General features: G+C 41.8%; 1 protein-coding gene across 1 annotated transcript in view; it reads right to left on the bottom strand.

Annotated features, from left to right (window-relative positions):
* LOC137322176 (PC3-like endoprotease variant B) overlaps positions 1-25,883 on the bottom strand; it is a 633,356-nt gene that overhangs the window by 76,970 nt on the left and 530,503 nt on the right. The window contains exon 11 of the mRNA XM_067985291.1: positions 2,749-2,863. Coding sequence (XP_067841392.1) covers positions 2,749-2,863 — 115 coding nt within the window. The remainder of the gene's footprint in view (positions 1-2,748; positions 2,864-25,883) is intronic.

The following is a 25,883-nucleotide window of genomic DNA, read 5'->3' as shown; positions in this document are numbered from 1 at the left end:
TTTCCATAGAAGTGAGGGTTACCACAGCATGAAACTTTTACGCTACCGATGCTATGTGGTGGGAATGCTAAATTATAAAATTTACCTCAATAGTTTCAGTTGAAGAGTTCTAACCGGTATAGGCCTGCAGGACATCCCTCCCCCACCCCCACCCCCACCCCCCCACAGGCTTGCCCTTATGTCTGAAATATGGGTCTTAAGATGGAAATTTCACTTGGGGTTGGCTGCTGTGATTGCCAGCATGCATGTGTGTATGTGCGTATCTGTGTCTGTGTGCGTGTATGAGATGAATCATGAGGGTTATAGTTTTTACCCTGTTCCTCTGGAACTGTACTGTAAGTTATGGCAATCAGGCAGAAAATCTACAAACAACAACTGTGAGGCATGAGCAGCAGGAAAAAAAAATCTAGAATAAGTGGATTTCATTTTTTACTGTACTCCACACAGTGCTCCAGCTGAGGTCTAACTAAATTTTTATCTAGGGTCATCATTACCTCTTGGCTTTAATATTATTTACCTTTTGAGATAAAACCTAGAATCCCATTAGCTAGTCTTATAGCCTTATCACCTGAGATGCTGTCTTTAACATTCTGTGAACCTGTACCCCAAATCTCTCCACTCTTCTACAGCACCAAGCCTACTTCCATTCAGAGTATAATTATTGTTGTTACTTGTTCACCAAAATGCATCACCTCACATTTACTGACGTAGAATTCTACTTTTCAGGACATTCCCCCATCTTATCAATATTTCTTTGCAGCTTCCTTTGGTCTTCTAAAGAATTAACTATAGCTCCTATTTTGATATCATCTGTAAATGTTGATATCATTCCCCTTTATTCAAATTATTGATATACACAGTGGACAGAAGTGGCCCCAGAGTTGAACCCTGTAGGACACTACTACCCACTTCCAACCACTCTGAAAAACTGCCCTTTACTCCTTCTCTCTGTTTTCTCCCTTCTAACCCATTTTTAATCCAATTTGCTATCCTCCCCTAATTCTATATCCCTTAATCTTCTTCAGCGTTCTCCTAAAGTCCACGTACATTACCTCCATTGCATTTCCCCTATTTACCATATCTGTTACCTCCTCAAAGAATTCTAGAAGGTTTGTCAAGTATGATCATCCCTTTTGAAATCTGTGCTGGCTACTTTTAACAATATTCTCTTTATCCAGTTGCATTGTAATTTCACCCTTAATTAAAATGTCCCCTCCCACAGATGTTAATCTAACTGGTCTGTCATTACCCAGATTATTTGTCTCCCTTTTTAAAAATGGAAACTACATTGGCCACTCTCCAGTGCTGTGACACACATCGACACTCAACAGAGACCTCTAAAATATAGGCCCAGAATTCACTGCAATGGCAAAATTGGCAATGAATGCCATAAGTCAGACCATTATGCTCCTTGATCCTCCAGTGGTGAATTTACGCCACAAAGTGCTGATAAAATACTTAGAATATGCTGCAGTGAGCATAGAGGCGGATCCGGAATTTCAATCTTATTTATTTATATCCGACAACAAATTACTGAAAGATATAAAGAGGGATACATTTTGAATTAACTAAGCTGGCAAACCACACTGACAAAATGTGAGTTGTATCATTATGGCGAATATTTAGAGTGAATGTATAGTTTCCCTTTGGTTTCGTACGTGTATTTAGCAATTGCATAAAAGGATGAAGCTCAAGCAGTAGAAGTTGCTCATTCTTTCTTTCTTTCTTTCCTTTTTTTCCCCTTTTTTTCTTTCTCTTTCTTTCTATTTGTTTCTTTCTTGTGCTGAAATCAAGTTGCTGCCACTTAGTCCTGGTTCGGTTCATGTATTTTTGTGAATCTTGGACGGGAAAATTTCTTTCTGTTCCCATAGTGTGTAGTCCTACTACAGAAATCCAGTGGAATTAAAAAGGTAGATGAACGAGCAATGGATATTTACATTAGAAAGACTGCCAGTACCATTCTTTAATGGTCAAAGTGGCTGTGGTGGTCGCAACAACGTTACTTCAGCAAACTCACAAGCACCATTGATTTTAAAGGAGTGGCGGAGCTATGAAAATTAGCTGTTTAATTTTTTTGGAGAGGGAAGTGGTTTTATGGTGTAAAAGTTCCAGGAAATTATGGCGTGGTGTGAAGCAGTGGTGTGGGACTTTCGCACCATAAAACGGGCCCTACGACGTAGATGAGCCATTATAGTGGTGCAAGTCTCCAGCAAATTCTGGGCCATAATTTCTAGGGCCTCTGTAATTTCCTCCTTCAATTCCATTAGAATCCTCGGATGCATTCCATCAGGCCCTAGTCTTCTTTTAGCTTAACTAACTTATCTAAAATTTTCCTTTGATCCATATTGCTTATTGTGCTCTCAACTATTTCAGAATTCTTCTCTCTGATATCCTACTGTTGAGTAAAGAGTAATGTGAAATAGTTATTAAATACCTCTGCCATTTTTTGATCATCATTTACAATTCGCAATTCTCTCCTCTCAGGGGTCCCACCTGACTTTCAACACCTATTTATTCTGCAGACCTCCAGAGCATCAGATATATGTATCATGACAACCCAAGAACCAACTAATGAGCCAATAATATTCCTTGTTCGTTTTTGGGCTCACTAGGACTCCCTTTCTAAACAATCACAATGTCACATATACTTGCTCAAAACAAATAATAAGCAAAAACATTTAGTTTTGTTTTCTTTGATGCAATTGAAGAACAAATGCAATTGTAAAACACGTGAAAGTGCAAACTTACCTTTGCCAGGTTCAAATGTTCCCCAAAATACAAGTTTAAATTGCTGCACTGTTCCAGCTTTCGTTTCATAGTAAGGTCGCAAGCATTTGCCCACTTTATTTTTGTTGTCCGATACCTGAGAAAAAGCACACAATTGACAATTATGAAGTGACAGCTTTTGTTTAGACTAACAGGATCTTATGAGAGTCATCCTCTGGAGTTCAAGAACACTCATCATAACACATTGCATCACATCTAGTACACACACAAGTGCTACAAAAGCAGGCATCAACACAGAAAGTGAAGCACTTACACCTACCGTCTGGTACTTTGTCACAACCATGTGAGAATACAGTTAGTATGGAGGATGCAGTATTTTTGTTGGTTGAAGTCAAATTAATGAGTCCAGCTGCGGGATACAGGCATAACAGAACTAGGGAACCAGTGGAGCAGCAAGTGTGTTCAGATATCAATGAGTCCGTTTTCAAGGTAAAATTTTTGGAGGATATGTTCATTGCTACTGATCAGATGCACAGCACCGTGGATCAGAGGTTGGAAAGTGTGGACAGCCCTCTCCAAGAAATGCATTCCTCTATCGCTGGCATATTGTTTCTCCCTGATACCTAGGTGGATATGTCTCTGAATGGGTAGGATATGCAGAATACTTTATAGCATAAAGCATTTACATATTTTGGATATTGAAAGGCAGCCCTTGCACCATCTATAATTGATAGCTTTGATTTCTGTGCCTGGTTGTACTTTTCTTCAGCTGACATTGTGAGTTGTGAGTGTCATGACTAATAGTGAGTAATTTTAACCTAACCAACCCGGCAGGAATGGAACGGGTTTGGGTTGGATGCCTGTTATATGCCATCCCGATTTTAAGCTCTATTGAAGTCAACGGAGCGAAAAATTGGGTGGCGTGTAAAATGGGAGTCCAATATGAACCCGTTCCATTCCCAGCGGATGAGTTAGGTTCAAATTACCCCCATACTTTTAAACTATAGCCATGATTCCCCAAAGGCTAATTTTGTAATTGCTTATCCTGTAGGAACAAAGCAGACGTATATGATAAGCAAAGGATCAATCTGTGATAAGTTGACCCCAGGCATTATGCAATCTTCGTGAGGAGCATTACCAGGACATCACAAATCACTTCACTATGCTTCCATAAAATGGTGATGCTATCAAAATAACCAATAATGGGGTAGATTTTTGTCTTAACTGCCTGGGCATTAATCGTTGCTTAGGCAGAGGGCAGACAGAAAAATTGGGCAGGAGGAACAGACATCCTTAATGGATCTGGCCTGATTTTCCTTTCATTAATATAAATAGAAGGAAAATTAGGCAGGCTCTATTATGGGTGTGCGATACTCCACCTCCTCCTAGCTTGATTTTCCTTTTTGCGCTCCAGATGCCAACATTGTAGGGGTTAATATTTGAGAAGCAGCTGAATACAGATCTATAGTTAAAGAGAGTTGTGAAATATTTTCATCAAAACAACAACAACAACAACAACAACAACTCACATTGATATATCGCCTTTAACATAGTAAAACGTCTCAAGGCGCTTCACAGGAGCGTTATCAAACAAAATTTGACACCAAGCCACATAAGGAGGTTTTAGGACAGGTGACCAAAAGCTTGGTCAAAGAAGTAGGTTTTAAGGAGCATCTTAAAGGAGGAGAGAGAGGTAGATTGGTTTAGGGAGAGAATTCCAGAGCTTAGGGCCTGGGCAGCTGAAGGCACGGCCACTAATGGTGGAGCTATTAAAATCAGGGATGCGCAAGAGGCAAGAATTGGAGGAGCACAGAGATCTTGGAGGGTTGTAGGTGGAGGAGGTTACAGAGATAGGGAGGGGCGAGGCCAAGGAGGGATTTGAAAACAAGGATGAGACGTTTAAAATCGAGGTGTTCCCAGACCGGGAGCCAATGTAGGTCAGCAAGCACAGGGGTGATGGGAGAACGGGACTTGGTGCGAGTTAGGATACGGGCAGCAGAGTTTTGGATGAGCTCAAGTTTATGGAGGGTGGACGATGGGAGGCCGGCCAGGAGAGCATTGGAGTAGTCCAGTCTGGAGGTAACAAAGGCATTGGTGAGGGTTTCAGCAGCAGATGAGCTGAGGCAGGGGCGGAGACAAGCTATGTTATGGAGGTGGAAGTAGACAGTCTTGGTGATGGAGCGAATATGTGGTCGGAAGCTCATCTAAGGGTCAAATAGGATGCCAAGGTTGTGGACGGTCTGGTTCAGCTTCAGACAGTGGCCAGGGAAAGAGATGGAATCGGTGGCTAGGGAACGGAGTTTGCGGCGGGGCCCAAAGTCAATGGCTTCGGTCTTCCCTATATTTAGTTGGAATTAATGAAAAGTAAATCTATGTGGGCCAGCAAGTCAGCTTTTAAAGTAACTTCGCCAAGAACATTTTATTTGCTAACAAATAATATCTATAACTATATCCTTGACTTGTATTTTTTGTGTTCAAAAACTGCTGTTTCTATTATAAAATATTAAATTAAAGTTGCATTCTTGACTTCCATTGAAGACTCAGGATCTGCTTAGTTATAATTTGGCTTTTGAGGAGACCAATGTCAGTTCTTGAAGAGACAAATACTCTGAAATATTTCAAATCCAGTAGAGTTATTTTTTATGCTAATGGATATTAGAAAAAGGAGAGTTTCCTGCTTTCAAAGCATGTCATACATTTTCTCTAACCATATTACATAGAGACTCTAAATGTTGCTACTTTAGTTATAAAGATGGTTAATTATGAATTACCCAGAAGACACATTTGCCCAGAAACTACAAAACTTCCATCCCAGTGCAGTGTCTTGGTTGATGGAGAACGCAGATCAGGGACTTGAACGTGTGAGGCAGGACACACAATGTATGATGCTCCTGATTTAGCCAATCAATGGCTGATCAATTGGGAATGAGAATCTGCCAGAACCGGAGTCTCGCAATTTTGATCAAGTATTTTAACCACTACTAATAGTAACAACGCAGCAGGTAAGATATTTTGCACCCAGCTACTTAAAATTATCTCCACTGATCAGTGAGATGGTAAATAGAGGAAATAATTTAAGATCACACCAAAAGAATGAAGGAAGCAATTGGGAGAATTTTTTATGCTAAGGATTGTTAGGTTAAGGAAGGCACTACCAGAAACAATGGTAGAAGTAGAATCCACCATAGTTTTTAAAAGGATAAATATTTGAAAAAGAATATTTTTAAACAGAAGTGGGGAAAGGGCAGTGTAATGTGACTAAGTGGATAGCTCTTTCAGAGAGCCGATATGAGCGCCATGGGCAGGCTGCCTTCCTTCTGTGCTGTAAGATTCTGTGATTCTATGAGCTCACAAGGAAATTATGATTGCTTTCTTAATACTATAGATAGTATTCGAACCACTCTGTGAGTTTACTGAAAAAAGAATAACTTTTTCTTTTGTGCTGGTCTTTTGTTGACCATGGTAGTTACTTTATTCATCGGAGCAGGTTGAGAATGTTGCCCAGTGTGAGTTGTGTGGGGGGGGTGGGCGGAAGCAATCAAAGGAGGGGAGAACATATATATTTTTAAAAAAATTTTAGGGCAGGAATTCTTTTATTCCTGTTGCTGGTATTTAAAAAAAGAATTATTGGCCTAGATATTCAACTTTTCAGTGTCCCATTTCTCGGGCAAAAAAACAGGACCTAATAAGGCGTGCGACGTGCATGCGTTCAGAGCGCAACGGAAGTACACTGCACGTCTTACTGGTTAGGGCGCTCTGTAGTCATCCAGGGTGCCCACCTGAAACTGGCATTAGGCCCATTGCCCATTAGACCCATTGCTTCTGCAAATCGAGGACCTAACGCCTGTTTCACAGAATCATCATTGAATCATACAGCACAGAAGGAGGCCATTCGGCCCATCGTACCTATGCCGGCTCTTTGAAAGAGCTATCCAATTAGTCCCACTCCCCCGTTATTTCCCCATAGCCCAGCAAATTTTTTCTCTTCAAGTCCCTTTTGTAAAATTTGTTGGTGACTGACCACTGTGCAGGCTGTGGTCAGTTTTCTCAGTTGCACAGCAGCCAAGCCAGCAGTCCTTAAAAGAATCGCTGGAGGCTGCCACTCAATAGGGAAGTTTAAAACTTTTTACTTATCTGAATGTGGAGCCAAGTGGTGCAGGTCACCACTCGTCCCTCTTCCCGATTGCCTCTCCCCCCCACCCAGACTCACCTGAGGACCTCAGCTGGCTCCCTCCTGCGGCCAGTGAGCTGCTTCTGGGGCCGTGACTGGCGCCCACAGCTTGCCGGTACTATCCTAATGAGGCTGGCGGACCAATTTTCCATGGCCCTGCTGCCGGCCTGCACCGGGATCGTGCCCCGATGTGGGCAAATCCAATTTCTAGGCCCCCTTCTTTACAGCAACGAGAATAAAACATTGGCAGTCAATCCTGTTACTCTGCCACAAGGGAAAATCATTTTATTTTCAGAGCACCTTCAGAAACATTTTCCTACTGTTTCTCAAAAGCTGAAAGACTGACAGGAACCTCAGGGAAACAATGACTTACATTCAGCTCAGGTTGTGTGTGAAACTCTTTTCAAACTATCAGTTCTCTTATTTGCAATGATTTTCCATAAGTCACAGCTTCTCTCTGCATTAGTTCATTTTAAGCAGTTCCAGCACTCGGACTTGTAACTGACAGTAAATTATTCAACTCTTTTGCTGGTCTGATACAAGCACACACACCCTAGGCTCGGGAATCAGAGACAAAGGACAGCTCCCTTGTTTTCTGGCTCCAAATAAAAGATTCATGAAAAGGTTAATCCTTAAATTGAACATAAAGATTCTACAGTCACATATCTGCCAAACGTTTCCCGGGCTGTTTGCAGGGGCCAGGAAACAGCTGAGATGTCAAGCATACGCAGAAGAACTGGGCCCTATAAGGCATCATGAGCTGAGTTTGGACAGGTTCAGATCAGTTGTTTTTGCCTCCGCTGCAAACCAAAAAACGCAAACCTGAATCCAAAGAACCAGCTTTCGTTCCAAAAGCAAATGGTTGTCAACGATTCAGGAATTGCCCGAGGTGTGTGTAATGCTGGAAACTAATTTAAAGGGATCATCACTACCTCCACCCACTCTACCTCTGGCTGTTCATGTCACGCTACACGTAACCCCACCAGCAGAAAAAAAAGTTATCTGTTTTTAATACAACTGGACATTCTCTCTCTCTCTCTCTCTGCCTTTCGGGTTTCTTTCTCTCTTTGTCTGTGTAATTTGACCCATTGTGTATTCAGTATACTGGGACCTACTGTTTTCCGTGGCTAACCTGTCTGAACACCAACGACACCTTTGATTGGTGTGATGGTGTCCCAGCCTAATATAAGATATGAGATTTGAGAACATCTCATTCACTCACTTACCTGACGAAGGAGATAATCTCCGAAAGCTTGTGATTTTCAAATAAAACTGTTGGACTATAACCTGGTGTTGTAAGATTCCTTACATTTGTCCACCCCAGTCCATCACCGGCATCTCCACATTGTGAAAATAGCAACAGCTATTCATTTTTTGACTACTGGGTCTTCCCAGACTTGAGGAGAAGTCTCTAATTTTCCATGAACAATGGAAGGACTGTAGCCTCCAAGTCAAGTGAATGCTCATGTCATGATGGCCCAGTATCATATGGACAAGGTGCTATGGGGCGAATTTCCAAATGTACTCTCCTAGCAGGGAAGCTTTTCATCCCAAAGTGCATGTAAACAAAATTGGCCTTTAGATCCATTAGCACAAAGAGAGGTGACCGATGTACTGTTCTGGATTGCTCTGACTCCTCTGCAAGAGCATGGAGGAGCAATTGAAGAGACAACAGCATTTTATTACCATTGCTGACTTCCCAAAGTCTCAGGTGTGGTCAGCTTTGCATACATGAAGCCATCATCTTTAATCCCCCATAAATTCCGTACGCTTGCCACTGATTCCATTCTTTTCCCTAACCATTGCCTCATTCTGAACCAAACTGTTTGCAATCTCTGAATTTTATGCAACTCAGAGCTGAACAACCAAAGCCATATCCTTTCCATCTCAAAGACTGTCTACTTCTACCTCCTTAACATCATTCACCTCAGCCCCCTACCTCAGGTCATCTACCACTGAAATGGCCTTGCCCTTGTCACCTCCAGACTGAATTATTCCAATGGTCTCCTGCCTGGGCTCACATTCTCCACCCTATGTAAACTTAAGCTTATCCAAAACTCTGCTGCCTATATTCTATCCCATACCACATCCCGCTCGCCTGTCAACACTGTTCTTGCTAATCTACATTGTCTCCCGGTTCCCAACGCACCTAATATAAAATTCACATCTGTGCGTTTTGATCCCTTCATGGCCTTGCCTCTCCTTATCTCTGTAACTTCCTCCATCCCTCAACTCCCCTGTTCCTCTTCATTCTTCTGACTCTGGGCTTTTGACCCTTTGCCCCACCTTTGGCGACTGTGCCTTCAATCCCACACTCTGGAATTCCCTCTCTAAATCCTTCTGCCTCTGCAACTCTTATTCTTTAAGAACACAGAAATAGGAGCAGGTGTAGGCCATATGACCACTCGAGCCTGCTCAGTCATTCAATAAGATCATGGCTCATCTTGTACCTCAACTCCACTTTAACACCCTATCCTCTTATCCCTTGATTTCATTAGTATCCAAAATTCGTGGTTTTGAATATATTCAACGACTGAGCATCCACAGCCCTCCGGGGTAGAGAGTTCCAAAGTGTGAAGAAATTTTTTCTCATCTCGGTCCTAAATGGCTGTCCCCTTATCTTGAGGCTATGCCCCAAGTTCTAAACTCTCCAGCCAGGTGAAACGGCCTCTCAGCATCTACCCTGTCAAGCCCTCTAAGAATTTTATACATTTCAATGAGCTCACCTCTCATTCTTCTAAACTCCAGAGAATATAAGCCCATTCTACTCAACCTCTCCTCATAGGACAACCCTCTCATCCCAGGAATCAATCTAGTGAACCTTTGTTATATTCACTCTAAGGCAAGTATATCCTTCCTTAGGTAAGGAGACCAAAACTGTACACAGTACTCCAGGTGCCCAATATAATTGCAGCAAGACCTCCTTACTCTTATACGCCAACCCCCTTGCAATAAAGACTAACATACCATTTGCCTTCCTAATTGTTTGCTGTACCTGCAGGTTAACTTTCTGTGATTCGTGAACAAGGACACCCAAATCCCTTTGAATACCAACATTTCTTAGTCTCTCACCTTTTAAAAAATATTCTGCTTTTCTATTTCCCCACATTATACTCCATCTGCCACTTTCTCGTCCACTTACTTAACCCGTCTATATCCCTTTGCAGCCTCTTTCCCTCCTCCTCACAGCTTATTTTCCCACCAAGCTTTGTATCATCAGCAAACTTGGATACATTACTCTCTAAGTCATTGATGTATATTGTAAACAGCTGAGGCCCAAGCACTGATCCTTGTCGCACCCCAGAAGTTACAACCTGCCAACCCAAAAATGACCCATTTATTTCTATTCTCTGTTTTCTGTCCGTTAACCAATCCTCAATCCATGCTAATATATTACCCCCAATCCCATGGGCCCTAATCTTGTGTAACAACCTCTTGTGTGGCACCTTATCGAATGCCTTTTGAAAATCCAAATATATTACATCCACCTATCTACCCTGCTAGTTACACCCTCAAAAAACTCTAATAGATTTGTCAAATATGATTTCCTCTTCATAACACCGTGTTGGTTCTGCCTAATCATATTATGATTTTCTAAGTGCCCTATTACTACATCCTTAATAATAGATTCTAGCATTTTCCCTACTACTGATGTCAGGCTATCTGGCCTATAGTTCCCTGTTTTCTCTCTCCCTCCTTTCTTGAATAGCGGGGTTATATTTTCTACTTTCCAATCCGTGGGGACTATTCCAGAAACGAGGGAATTCGGGAAGATCAAAACCAATGCATCTACTATCTCTGCGGCCACCTCTTTTAATACCCTAGGATGTAGGCCATCAGGTCCAGGGGATTTGTTGGCATTTAGTCCCATTAATTTCTCCAGTACTTTTTCTTTACTAATATTAATTACTTTAAATTCCTCACTCTCATTAGATCCTTGGTTCTCTGCTATTTCCGGTATGTTTTTATCATCTTCTACTGTGAAGACATAGAAAATATTTGTTTAACGTCCCTGCCATTTCCTTATTCCACATTATAATTTCTCCTGTCTCAGCTTCTCAGGAACCCACGTTTACATTCATTAATCTCTTCCTTTTTACATACTTGTAGAAGCTCTTACAATCTGTTTTTATATTTCTTGCTAGTTTACTTTCATATTCAATTTTCTCCCTCTTGATTAATTTCTTGGTCATCCTTTGCTGATTTCTAAAACCCTCCCAGTCCTCAGGCTTACTACTGTCCTTGGCAACATTGTAAGCCTCTTCTTTTAATCTAATATTGTCCTTAACTCCTCTAGTTAGCCATGGTTGGATCACTTTTCCCGTGGAGTTTTTATTCCTCAAGGGAATGTATATTTGTTGAGAATTATTAATTATTTCTTTAAATGCTGACCATTGCTTATCTACTGATATCTTCTAATCTAATTTCACAATCTACCATAGCCAACTTGCCCCTCATACCTACGTAATTGGTTTTGTTTAAATTCCAGTTTCGGACTTAACTACATCACTCTCAAACTCAATATGAACTTCTATCATATTATGAGCACTCGACCCCAGAGGATCCTTAATTATAAAATTACTAATTAACCCTGTCTCATTACACAATACTAGATCTAAAATAACCTGTTCCCTAGTTGGTTCCTCGAAATATTGTTGTAGAAAACTGTCTTGAATGCATTCCATAAACTCATCCTCCAAACTACTTTTGCCAATTTGTTTTGCCCAATCTGTATGAAGATTAAAGTTCCCCATGATTATTGCATTACCCTTGTTACATGCTTTTTTAATTTCCTGATTTATATTCTGTCTATAACCACTGTTAAGGGGCCTATAAACTACTCCCACCAGTGTTTCCTGCCCCGTGTTAGTTCTTAGCTCCACCCATACGGATTCTCCATCCTGATTTTCTGAGCTAAGATCCTTTTTCACCAATGTCGTTATCTCATCCAGTATTATCAGAGCTGCCCTCCGCCCCCCACAACTTTTCCATGTTGCTTATCTTTTCTAAAAGTCAAGTACCCTGGAATATTTAGTTCCCAACCTTGGTCACCCTGCAACCACGTCTCAGTAATGCCTACTAGATCAAACCCATTTATCTCTATTTGTGTCATGAATTGATCTATCTTGTTACGAATGCTTTGTGCATTCAGATATAGTGCCTTTAATTTTAACTTTTTACTATTTTCCCTCATGCGACCTTAGTCACCAATGTCCTATTACCTTTGTTAAACTCTTTGTCCCTTCCTGACACACTCTGCTTGTTTTTACCCAAATCGCTACTCTGCTCTACAGCCTTGATTTTTCTCTTTAGACTTATACATTTACACTTACCTGAACCCTTCCCCCACTTTTATTTGTTTAAAGCCCCATCTCTCCTTAAAACACAACTCTTTGATCAAGATTTTGGTCACGCCTCCTAATGTCTCCTTCCTTGGCTTGGTTTCCATTTTTATGGAACATGGGAACAACACCACCTGCACGTTCCCCTCCAAGTCACACACCATCCCGACTTGGAAATATATCGCCGTTCCTTCATCGTCACTGGGTCATAATCCTGGAACTCCCTTCCTAACAGCACAGTGGGAGAACCTTCACCACACGGACTGCAGTGGTTCAAGAAGGCGGCTCACCACCACCTTCTCAAGGGCAATTAGGGATGGGCAATAAATGCCGGCCTCTCCAGCAACGCCCACATCCCATGAACGAATAAATAAATGTGAAGAACCTTGCAATGTTTTTCCATGGTCAAGTAAATTCAAATTGTTGTTGTGGTGGCAGCCAATCAGAAGGCATATTTCTCAATTTGATCATGTTATTGGAGTGACTGGCTAAAATTTCCATGTGAATTTTGACTAAAACCAGAAAAACACAGCATTCTATGGGGGAACTTATCTGTAGTCCAGAGGTGTAGATATACTGAAAGCAATTATGTCAGTGGTGGTGTTAAGGGGGTTCGAAGCACATTCTTAGTATTTTCAATACCATTGCTAAAGAAAATCATGTAGGAATACAAAAAGGATAATAAATGATAGTGAGGGTATACTGTTGCTTTTATTCACTTGCAAGTAATTTTAATTATTTTTTGTTTTTGCTGAATTTTTGTGTTTATTAACATGAGGGATCTGAATGTGAGACAACTAAACAAATTTTCAGTCTTGCATCCAGTATCAGTATTTCACACTCTCAATTCAGATCTATAGCACGACTTGATGCAAAGTAAAACTCCCTCTAATCTTTCTTGATAATGTGCCTTAACACAGCCACCAACTAAAATACCCCTACTGTGGCACCAGCGTGGCACTTCCATTTCTCACAACAGTCATCCTTAGGACTTCTGTCAGTGAGAGCTCCAGTTTATTAACAATTCTGACATTATGAAATGGATGGATGCCCACTTGCATGTGGGTTGAGACTGCCCAAATTCAGTTCATTTGTAACGCTTACATCCTGCAGAGAAAGAGAAAGAGAATCATAGAATCATACAGCACAGAAGGAGGCCATTCGACCCATCATAGAAATCATAGAATCATAGAAAATTTACGGCACAGAAGGAGGCCATTCGGCCTGTCATGTCCGTGCCGGCCGAAAATGAGCCACCCAGCCTATTCCCACTTTCCAGCACTTGGTCCATAGCGTTGTGGGTCACAGAACTTCAGGTGCACATCCAGGTACTTTTTAAATGAGTTGAGGGTTTCTGCCTCTACCACCCTTTCAGGCAGTGAGTTCCAGACCCCTACCACCTTCTGGGTGAAAAAATCTTTCCTTAGCTCCCCTCTAATCCTTCTACCAATCACTTTAAATCTATGCCCCCTGGTTATTGACCTCTCTGCTAAGGGAAATAGGGCCTTCCTATCCACTCTACCTAGGCCCCTCATAATTTTGTACACCTCAATTAAATCTCCCCTCAACCTCCTCTGTTCCAAGGAAAACAACCCCAGCCTATCCAATCTTTCCTCATAGCTAAAATTCTCCAGTCATGGCAACATGCTTGTAAATCTCCTCTGTACCCTCTCTAGTGCAATTATATCCTTCCTGTAATGTGGTGACCAGAACTGTACACAGTACTCAAGCTGTGGCCTAACCAGTGTTTTATAAAGTTCCAGCATAACCTCCCTGCTCTTATATTCTACGCCTCGGCTAATAAAGGAAAGTATTCCATATGCCTTCTTAACCACCTTATCTACCTGTCCTGCTACCTTCAGGGATCTGTGGACATGGACTTCAAGGTCCCTCACTTCCTCTAGGCTTTATAGTATACTCCCATTTATTGTGTATTCCCTTGCCTTGTTTGCCCTCCCCAAATGTATTACCATACACTTCTCTAGATTGAATTCCATTTGCCACTTTTCTGCCTACCTGACCAGTCCATTGATATCTTTCTGCAGTCTACAGCTTTTCTCCTCACTATCAACCACACGGGCAATTTTTGTATCATCTAAAAACTTCTTAATCATGCCCCCAACATTTAAGTCCAAATCATTAATATACACCTCCAAAAGTAAGGGACCTAGTACTGAGCCCTGCGGAACTGCACTGGAAACAGCCTTCCAGTCACAAAAACACCTGTCGACCATTACCCTTTGCTTCCTGCCACTGAGTCAATTTTGGATCCAACTTGCCACTTTCCCTTGGATCCCAAGTAATTGTACTTTTTTGACCAGTCTGCCATGTGGGACCTTGTCAAAAGCCTTGCTAAAATCCATGTAGACTACATCAAATGCACTACCCTCATTGGCCCTCCTTGTTACCTCCTCAAAAAATTTAATCAAGTTAGTCAAACACGACCTTCCCTAAACAAATCCATGCTGACTGTCCTTGATTAATCCGTGCCTTTCTAAGTGACAGTTTATCCTGTCCCTCAGAATTGATTCCAATAATTTGCCCACCACCAAGGTTAGACTTACTGGCCTGTAATTGCTCGATCTATCCCTTGCTCCCTTTTTAAACAACGGTACAACGTTAGTAGTCCTCCAATCCTCCAGCACCATGCCTGTATCCAGTGAGGGTTGGAAAATGATGGTCACAGCCTCCATTATTTCCTCCCTTACTTCTTTTAACAGCCTGGGATACATTTCATCCGGCCCTGGTGATTTATCTACTTTCAAAGATGCTAATCCCCTTAATACTTCCTCTCTCACTAAGTTTATCTCCACATCATAAGTTTATCCCATCCAATATTTCACACTCCTCCTCCTTAACTATAATGTCTGCATCGTTCCCCTCTTTTGTGAAGACAGACGCAAAGTATTCATTAAGAACCATACGAACATCTTCTGCCTTCACACTAATAGGCCCTACTCTTTCCTTAGTTATCCTCTTGCTCTTAATGTATTTATAAAACAACTTTGGGTTTGCCTTGATTTTACTTGCCAATATTTTTTCATGCCCTCTCTTTGCTTTCCTAATTTCCTTTTTAATTTCACCCCTGCACTTTTTATACTCCTCTAGGCTTTCTGTAGTACTGAGTTCTCAGTGTCTGACATAAGCTTTCATTTTTTGCCTTATCTTATCCTGATTGCTCCTTGACATCCAGGGGCCTCTAGATTTAACAGCCCCACTCTTCTTCTTTGTGGGAACATGTTTACTCTGCACCCCTTGAATCTCCTCCTTGAATGCCTCCCACTCCTCTGACATTGATTTACCTTCAAGTAGCTGTTTCCAGTCCACTTTTGCTAAATCACTTCTTAGTTTAGTAAAATTGGCCTTTCCCCAGTTGAGAACTTTAACTCCTGTTCTATCTTTGTTCTTTTCCATAACTATGCTAAAACTAACTGAATTATGATCATTACCACCAAAATACTCTCTCAGTGATACTCCTTCCACCTGCCCAGCCTCATTTCCTAAAACTAAATCCAGAACTGCCCCCTTTCTTATTGGGCTTGCTACGTACTGGCTAAAAAAGTTCTCCTGAATGCAATTTAAGAATTTTGCGCCCTTTATACCCCTCACTCTGTTTGTGTCCCAGTTAAATATTAGGGTAGTTGAAATCCCCTACTATTACTGCCCTACTGTTTTTGCAATTCTCAGAAATTTGCCTACATATTTGCTCTTCTATCTCCCTCTGACTGTTTGGGGGTCTATAGTACACTCCCAGTAGTGTGATTGCCCCTTTTTTGTTCCTTAGCTCAACCCATATGGCCTCATTTGACGATCCTTCTAACATATCATCCCTCCTCACAGCTGTAATTGTTTCTTTAACCAAAATTGCCACCCCCCTTCTTTTTTATTCCCTTTTCTATTTCATCTGAAAACCCTGTAACCAGGAACGTTGAACTGCCATTCTTGCCCCTCTTTAAGCCATATTTCTGTAATAGCTAAGTTATCGCACTGCCATGTGTCTACCTGTGCCCTAGCTCATCTGCCTTATTCACTAGACTCCTTGCATTGAGGTATATACCATTAAGCACTGCCAAACTCCCTTGCTGTTTATTTTCTAACCGTTGTCTCCTCTGCCTTCCTAAGTCACTTACTAATTTTCTGCCTTCTATATCCAGTTCTGATTCTGAGCCATCTGAATCTACACTCAGGTTCCCATCCCCCTGCCAAGCCATCGTGCCTGTGCCGGCTCTTTGAAAGAGCTATCCAATTAGTCCCACTTCCATGCTCTTTCCCTTAGTCCGGCAATTTTTTCCTTTTCAAGTATATATCCAGAAAGAGAGAGAGACAGACAGACAGAGAGAGAGAACTTTCATCCCATCAGCCTAGGTTCGATTTAATTTCAGGTCCCAAAGGTATGTTATGCCACTTCTTCAACTGGTCTCTTCATAGTTTGGATCTTCAAATTCGTCTGTTCCATAGTTGTTTTCTGTAAAATGCTAGCTCAATTGCTAAATTTAAATCTGAGATAGATAGCTTTTTGGCAACCAAAGGTATTAAGGGATATGGGCCAAAGGCAGGTATATGGAGTTAGATCACAGCTCAGCCATGATCATATCAAATGGCGGAGCAGGCTCGAGGGGCTGAATGGCCTACTCCTGTTCCTATATTCCTATGTTCCTAAAATAATTTTAGCTTGAACCACGAGGCCAACAGAAAAATGGTTACTGTCCTAAACTGAACCACATCTATATTTTCTCTAATTATTACAGCTTGAAACTGTGGTAAGACTTTTGATTCCATTCTCCAAAGAAACTTGCACTTAAATTTACTTGGACTTAATTTAAATGTTTCCACAGGATTGATGTTCCTGCTGTGCTCTCTCGACAGTTAAATCTTAACCAGGGTAGTTGTAGACAAGATGTTTCCACTTGTGAGGGAGGCCAGAACTAGAGGCCATAAATATAAGATAGTCACTAATAAATCCAATAGGGAATTCAGGAGAAACTTCTTTATCCAGAGACTGGTTAGAATGTGGACCTTCCTACCACAAAGAGTAGCTGAGGCAACTAGCATAGATGCATTTAAGGGGAAGCTAGATAAACGCTTGAGGGAGAAAGGAATAGAAGGATATGCTGATAGTGTTAGGTGAAGTAGGGAGGGAGGAGGCTTGTATGGAGCATGAACTTGTTGGGCCGAATGGCCTGTTTCTGTGCTGTATATTCTATGTAGTTCTATGAAATAGAAAGCTTTCTTCTGGATGGGAGTGTTCCAGTTGGAGTTAAAATGGCAAATTTTCAATTCGCAACCCAGGCGAAAAACTGGAACTGCGGTTTGGCCACCTGTTATAGAAACTGCCCGAAAACCGCCATTGACTTTGATGGAAAATACACGTTCCATAATGGCCAGACAATCAGCACTGCATGTTTAACACCCAAGTGGTGAAGGTTAAAATTATACCTATTGTTCTACAATGATTTTAATTTGAAAAATGCTAAATTATCTTTTTAATCGCCTTTATAGTTCATTTTGAAAATTATGAACAATCACACTTTTCTTATTCCTTATCTACATTGTCCATTTTATAACATCAATACAATGACCATAGGAAGTTTTTTTACATTATAGAAAGTAATGTTGTTAGAAAAAAGATTTCATAAAGAGGTAAATTAGTGGCAGAGCCATAGGGGGTGACAATGAGCTGTGCCATTCAGTGGTAAGATGCCCACGATTCCTCACTTCAGCTAGATCCTCAGGAAGAGGGTCGTAGAGTTTGTCGAAGGACCCCAGTGGATGGAAAGAGAAATGGAGGGTGAATCCCTCTAGATTGTTCTCGTAAATCTCTTAACGATTAGTTACAAAATAGCACTGGCTGAGAACAGAGAGAAGAAAGTGACCCTTCTCAAACAAGATATGGAAAGGAAAGACGGTGGTGAAAAATTAAAATAAAAAATGTTCTGCCTGTAGATTGAAGCTTACATGGCCACGTTTCTATATCAAACATTTGTTTAATCGAATGAAACATTATAACTGTGAAAAAATTACTTTAAAGAACTAAAAATACATTTTGCACACCATCTTCCACTCCCCATACCAATAGCTTAAAAACAAATCTATGATTTTTTTTTGAAAGCATGCTGTGCTGAACTGGTATTTAATGAGGCGACAGTGTGTGACTGAGTAGACTTCGAAACCAGAAAAGAGGACAGAGGACTGATTAAAGCTCAAGGCACCTGCTGGATGCTTTAATCAGCTTGAAGTCCCCTATTCCAGAGTGGAGCCTACTCAATCATACACAAAATGCATTAATAGATGATTCAGGATAAACCAATTTTTAATTTTTTCGGTAAACATATTTGTTCTACTTTTTTTCTGTCAGCAATTGTTAGCTTGGCCCAGTTGGTAGCACTGTCACCTCCACTGAGTGAGTGCTGCACTGTCAGAGGTGCTGTCGGTTGGACAAGAATCTAAACTTGTAATTACACTAATCACTGTAATTCATTGTGTAAAGTGCTTTGAAACAGTTGAGAGATGTGATTAGGCACATTACAAATGCATATCTGTCTTTTTACATCAGTAGTTAAAAATTTTGCAATGTCAATTTCTTTTGTTTTTATTTAAGTTAATTAAGAATTCAGAATTTTTGTTCATTCTTAGATTGTCCTAAATGGTGGTTAGTTATAATAGAATCATAGAATCATAGAAAGCTTACAACACGGAAGGAGGCCATTCGGCCTATCGAGTCTGCGCCGGCTCTATGCAAGAGCAATCCAGCTAGTCCCACTCCCCGCCCTTTCCCCGTAGCCCTGCAAATTTTTTCCTTTCAAGTACTTATCCAGTTCCATTTTGAAGGCCATGATTGAATCTGCCTCCACCATCCCCTCGGGCAGTGCGTTCCAGATCCTAACCACTCGCTGTGTAAAAAAGTTTTTCCTCGTGTCACCTTTGGTTCTTTTGCTGATCACCTTAAATCTATGTCCTCTGGTCCTTGACCCTTCCAACAATGGGAACAGTTTCTCTCTATCTAGACCCTTCATGATTTTGAATACCTCTATCAAATCTCCTCGCAACCGTCTCTGTTCCAAGTGAGGCTGGAACAGGAGACCTCCAGATGATTTCTGTATATTTTTGGGCTGATTTTACAATCTCAGTGTAAGTGCCCCAGAACCAGTGTGAGAAGTCCGAAGAACACACTGGCAGAACTGCCCTCACAAAATTTTAAGAGGTCAGCTCATTTGAATATGCCTGCTGCATAGTTTGCTGGAGCACAGGGAGCAAAACAATTGGTTGGCAGGAAGGTTTGAAAGACAACATCCATTTTTTGTTTGGAAACATCGGAACATCATGGAGGCAGAGAGAATTATGGGGAGAACTACCCTCTCTGACGACAAGGTGCTAGGAATTTTGGTGGACGACATGCAATAAAGGAGGGCAGCTATTTCTTGGGCTGAAGGGCACTCCCCTCTGTTGGGGAAATAAAGCAGTCCATGTTGGTGTGTTATCCTCCACATGAGGTTGTGTTTAGGTTTATCAAGGTGACTCTTGGGGTAAGAGTGGGAATGTACAGAATGCTTCAGGTGTAACACACCTGCCTTTCTTGCCTCCTCATGAATTTCTCTATCTCATCCAAATCTGCCAATGCCATTAGAATCTTAAAAGGAATTCCCACGGTGAGCTATTTGGTAGTTGCAAGGAAAATAGCAGCTAATAGCATGATTGCTGTTTGAAAAGAAGTGGGAAATAACAAAGTATTGTAATGAAAAATTGAGTCTTCAACAGCAAAAGAAGCTAATGCAATGATATAAATGCAGAAAAGGATACTAAAGAAGCTACCCCTCCAGAAAAAAACAGTATTAAGTCCAACACACACTTAAGCAGATGGCCCTCAAAGGCCAGACCATCAAATTGGTAATGTATGTGATTTTGGTGAGCAAACAATACTGGAAATTGTTCATGGCACCAATTGCTATGCATTCAATGGAGTAAGGTTTAATTGGACCCTGGGTGTACCTTTAGTGAGACTCTCGAATATAGAACATTTTTGGAGTGCAGTAAATTGTGTGAGATGGCCTACCCAATTCTGCACTCCACTTTCTCTTCATGGTGTGTGCGGACCCGGTGCACAACATTGCAAAATCAATCCTTACATCCGCCATTGCTCTGGAGTGAATGTACAACAGGGGTAATCACTAAATTTTGTGTTGAGGGCTATAAACCCAATTGCTTGAAGGCCACTCTCAAAGGCCAACCATAAAACAAGCCCATTTTTTAAGCACTGTTTCTTCTCTCCCCTTTTCCCTTCCTGTGCAATCTGGTTGTTAATTGAAATGCTGCGACACATGAAGCAGATGATTTGCTGAGGGCCACTGGTGAAGGAAGGTTGGGCTGCAAATAACTCCCTCCCTCCTCAAGGTGATAGAGAGGGTGAATTTCCTCGAGGCATCTACTGCTCCATTGCTGTAACTTCTGGGTTTCTGCCAAAGCTATGACCACAGAGCGGGAGAAGCCCCGAGGAAATTCACCCCCATAGTTTTTGTAATGCTATTGATTCTGACTCGGGGCCCACCTCACACAGAGTCAATCAGAATCTGCCTCACATGAAAGCATAAGAAAGCCAGAGAGTGATTCAGGGAGAGAGTGGTTCAGATATGTGGAATTCAACTGTGATCACCCTCTAATGTGGTACTGAGGGGTAAATAAAGGAAATAGAAAGGATTTTAAAAATATATAAATCAGACCTTCAGAGCACCTTGGAAGTCTATGCAATCCAAAATGTGATAGATCTAGCGTTGTAGATACAACTGTTGTTAATTTTTTTTTGAGTGCTATGGTGCGAAGGACCAAGAAGATCTCTTGTCTGTGATTAGCTACACTCTGTTTAGGATTGTTGGCTTTTGCCATGACCTAATGTCCACTCTCTTGGGTAATCACATTGCTTGCTTCGATCAGTCTGGTCACCAATAGATCTTACATAACATTTGCAAGTTACAACAATTGGCTCATTGTCACCAGTTATTAACTTCCACGTGGAAGGAATATTAGAATCTGTCATTTGTCAAAAATGGACAATCTGGTTGTCAGATTCAGTATAGTCTACAAATATAACATCAGCTCTTGGAAGGCTGTCACACTTTTAGGATTGTGATACAAAAACTTGAATGTTTCAGCTTTACTGATTATTAAGGAAGATTAATGTTGCTGTTCTAGAAATTCTAATCTTTCTCAGTTAAGCATGCACCAGGTGGCACTGCCCTGCACACTGGAAGATAAAAACACCTAGTATATAAAATACACATTTTCTGTCAGGTTGAAAATATTTCTCTTTGGGAAATCATACGTAATAGATAAAAAGCAAATGATAAAAGTACTGCTGTATTCAAATCAAACATTTATCATGCGCAGTATTCCATTGGAATTGGATGGGTAAGGAAAGGAAAGAGCAGGACTCCCAGAGAATATCTCTACCATTCAATTAGAAAATTATTTAATATTAAGTATGTTCAAATTAAGGCACTAAACAATGCTAGAGTTGAAACCATGTCTGAAAGCTATATTATCCCCACAATCTGTAGTGCGTATTTTTGGAAAATTAAGTAAAATAACTAATTTGTGGAACAAAATTACACAACTATACAGTATAGTTTGGAAGCTACAAGATTTTTAAAATAATAAAAACATGTTTTTTTTTATTCAAATGGATTTAAAGATGTTAGTATATGAACTGAACATTGCTTGGTTTGGAATTCAGTTCTCAAGCCATTAGTCACATTGTACATTTCTTGACATTTTTATGCACAGAATATCTCAGCTTTACTTTGAAGGTATATCTTCACTTGGCAGTGAGCCTACTAAGTCACTAGATGGATGCATGTATGCATGCACACAGGTACTATATGTACGGCAGGGCTTAAAATGGTGTAATTACTGTACAGCTTGCACAAGATGGGCTGCTTGGGTGGGTGCATCCTGACATCCTGAGATGTGCCAGCTTACAGCTGTTGCCACTGACCCTGAATTTCACAGAGTCAGGGCTCAGGGCCACAAAGAGTGGACCTTTGGCACCTGGGGGGGCACATCTGAGGCACCCCTCCACCAAAAGAGACCACATACTGCATTATAAGTTGGGTCAGGGGGTAGCCCCTGGAAAGAAAACTATAATGAAAATCGGGAGAGATGTAAAACGGGCTGCCGATTCACCATCACCTGTTTTACACTATCGCACAAAGTTCGAATTACCCCCTATTCGGAATCTTGAGAGCGTATCACTGGACAAAAAAAATGAAAAACTGCACAAGAAAAATATATAAGGAGATTGAAGTGAAGCAGCACGGACCGAGAGATAATATAGAAAAGGAAAATCATTTCCTTGTCTTGAACTGTGAACTGAATAGTTTCAGCCATTTTATTCAGTTTAAGTAGCAGAAGTTAAAAAAAAGACTATTATTTTCTGCACTGCTATAATTTACAGAAACAATCCAGCCTCATTACAAATTGCAAATTGTTGATCAAACATATATGTTATTAACATAACACTGACATCCTTTTCACAATATTCTGCTAAATTGAACGTACAAAATGATAGTAACTGAAAACATAACAGTTATTTGAATATTTCAGTCCACAATCACAGAGAACGCTGAATAGAAAACAAACACACAGAGGCCCCCCTGATGCGTACACTCAATGTACCATTGAGCTCTGCACAGATATGCATTCTTCATCTCTAGCATGTTTTCAATTAATATTTTTATGACTGAGCATGTCAAAATTGATTTTCTACTTTAAGCACTGGTGCTACATCATTTTTTGCATCCATCGCGAGTCTAACTGCAGTTTATTTCTTGTGCACAAAATTCCTTTAAATTTTTCCCCTCTTATAAAGGACTCTTGTTTCTGAAGGAAAAGAGCACGACCATCAATCCTTAAGTTGTTCTGTTTAAAATTTGAACCTTGTCTGTTCCTCCTAAGTATATTATTGGGAGATAGGGAAGGAAGCTCATGTTACTTGCTGTCACTGCATGTAGCCATTCAGCCCATCTTCATTCATCCATCCATAAAGACCCTAAAGTCTCCGGTCTAGAAATTGGTTCACACCTGGTTTTCGCTGAAGGGTCCACTATGGCATGCATCGTGCCATGCTCATTCCTTGCCGGGAGAGCGCTGCATGCCTAGGGCATTCTGGAGTTGGTCCAGGGTGCACGCCTGAAACCAGCGTTCGGCCCATTCAATGTACAAATTCAGGGCCCAATGCCAATTTCAGACCTCTTTTCCATATTCGGTTGCAATGGAAAGATGACAGCTGTCTGAGCATTGTGAGCAGCCATGGAAACTGTCAGAGCTGTCAGCAGAGGCTCCATTATAATGGGTACCCACTGTTGTGATCATGGAGCTGCCCGCTCGGTCTATGTTAGACAGAATGGTCTCCATGGCCTGGTCTTACTCCTCTCCCTTTTGTTGTGCGCCATTTTGTCCTGCAGAGGGTGAGAGTTAGTGAGTGTCTCATACAAAGGAGAGTGCAGATGAGTGGGGCTTCCATTAGTTGTGCAGATGCTGTGAGGGAGAAGAAGCAAGAGGAAATCTGGATGGTGAGGTGTTAAATTGAAAACAGGTGCATGGAGTGTGAAGTGAGGAAGGAGTCATGGGAGAAGTCGGTTATTGTGCAAAGGCTAGCAAATGAGAAGAGAGGCTAGTGAGTGCTGTGAAGGGAGCATTGAAGAGGTTAGTGTGTGTTTGTAATGAGAATGAGAGCTGGTATAGTGTGGCCTTGTGCTGGGTGGTGAAGGATGTGATAGAAGGGAGGGAAGTGTTTTAACTCCCGGGCCTCATTATAATCTCACTGGCGGGTTTTCCACCTTGTTCACTGACCCGGCAGGAAAACCACCCACTTCCGAAGCGCAATTTCCAGCGGGTCAGGCAGAGGTCTATTTAAAGTGGGAATACACTTCTTAAAGCGAGGTTGCATTCCCTCCTGCAAGATTTTGCTGTTGGAGTGATACAGCAAGAAACTGAGTCAGAATGTGTAGTGGGCAAGCCTCCAGGTTCTCTGAGACTTCCCTGGAGGTCCTACTGGAAGAGGTCAGGGAGGGGGGAAAGGCCTGTTGCCATATGTTGTTGTGAGAGCTGCAGAAATGAAGAGCTATACTCACCCTTGCTACTCTTGTGAGGACATTAAAGTGCTTCCAACACTTTCCACACTAGAACCAGGCCCTGGAGATGGTGTCCCTAGAGCTGCCATACCCAGCAATCTCTCTCCATGCCTGGTGGACTTGGATTTTAGCAATGAAGGAAGAGAATTTTCTTCCTCGCCCCGACCTCGTCCAGTAGGACCTCCAGGGAAGTCTCAGAGAACCTGGAGGCTTGCCCCTACACATGCTGACTCAGTTTCTTGCTGTATCACTCCAACAGCAAAATCTTGCAGGAGGGAATGCAACCTCGCTTTAAGAAGTGCATTCCCGTTTTAAATAGACCTCTGCCTGACCCGCTGGAAATTGCACTTCGGAAGTGGGCGATTTTCCTGCTGGGTCAGTGAACAAGGTGGGAAGTCCACCAGTGAGATTATAATGAGGCCCGGGAGTTAAAATATCGAGGGCCTGTTTCTGGCAGTAGCGTGTGTGCTTTGAATGGACACCAAGGGGGTGATTTTAGGAGGCAAATGCGGGTGAGTTGGGCGTGGGGGAGCTCCAAAAATCACACAAATCCCATCTGGATTCAGAAGTCGGTTACAACCCGCTGGCTTCTGAGTTTCCCAGGGACCCACCTTAAAGCCGACGGGATGACAGTTAAAGAGTCAAATCTACCTCATTGAGGTACTTAAGGCACTTTACTTGTGACAGATGAAGGGATTAGAAAGATTTTTAACTTACCTGGGTGGCTTGCCCACCGGTCCTGATTCACGCGTAGTAAAACCAGGCGTGAAGGGCCGGATCAGGGAAAAAGAAACAAAATAAATTAAATAAAAAAACATGCAATGAAGTGAAAACACTAAATGCACCTACCTTTGAAACCTGCTCCGATGTCTCCCGCTGTGATGTCCCCCTCTTCACCCTCCCGATGTCCCCCTGATGTCCCCTCTGACCTCACCCTCCCGATCTTCCCCTCTTCCCCCCCTGATCTTCCCCTTTTCCCCCCCCGATCTTCCCCTCTCCCGCCCAATCTTCTCCCCCACCCCCCGATCTTTCCCTACCCCCCCACCCCGGTCTTCCAGTCCAGCGCCGGATGACGTCTGGCTCTCTCTCTTTCCCGCCCCCCCCCCCCCCACCCCCCACAGTTCCTGACGGCAGCCAGCCTGTCAATCAGGCTGGCTGCCGTCACATCGTTCACATCGTTCACCTGACGAAGGAGGAAGCCTCCGAAAGCTTGTGAATTTAAAATAAAATTGCTGGACTATAACTTGGTGTTGTAAAATTGTTTACAATTGTTCTAAAGCAGGTACTGATGTCAAAAACCAATACCTGCAGTACAACAGAGACAATTTACTTTTCCTGTAATTCACAGGCTTTCCTTTTTGTTTTACATCCTCCTTTTTAAAAATATTTTCCTCTTCATTAGATATTGCTTCAAGTTGCCATTCTGAAAGTTGACAAAGCAGACAAGTGACCTCTTCTGAGGCATTCTTGTCAATGTTAGTCTGTTACTGGCTACTACCAAGCATGCAAGAGAGAAGCCTG

Source organism: Heptranchias perlo, chromosome 5 (assembly GCF_035084215.1).
Source record: "Heptranchias perlo isolate sHepPer1 chromosome 5, sHepPer1.hap1, whole genome shotgun sequence".
NCBI lineage: Eukaryota > Metazoa > Chordata > Chondrichthyes > Hexanchiformes > Hexanchidae > Heptranchias > Heptranchias perlo.
This window is presented reverse-complemented; position numbering and strand designations above follow the sequence as displayed.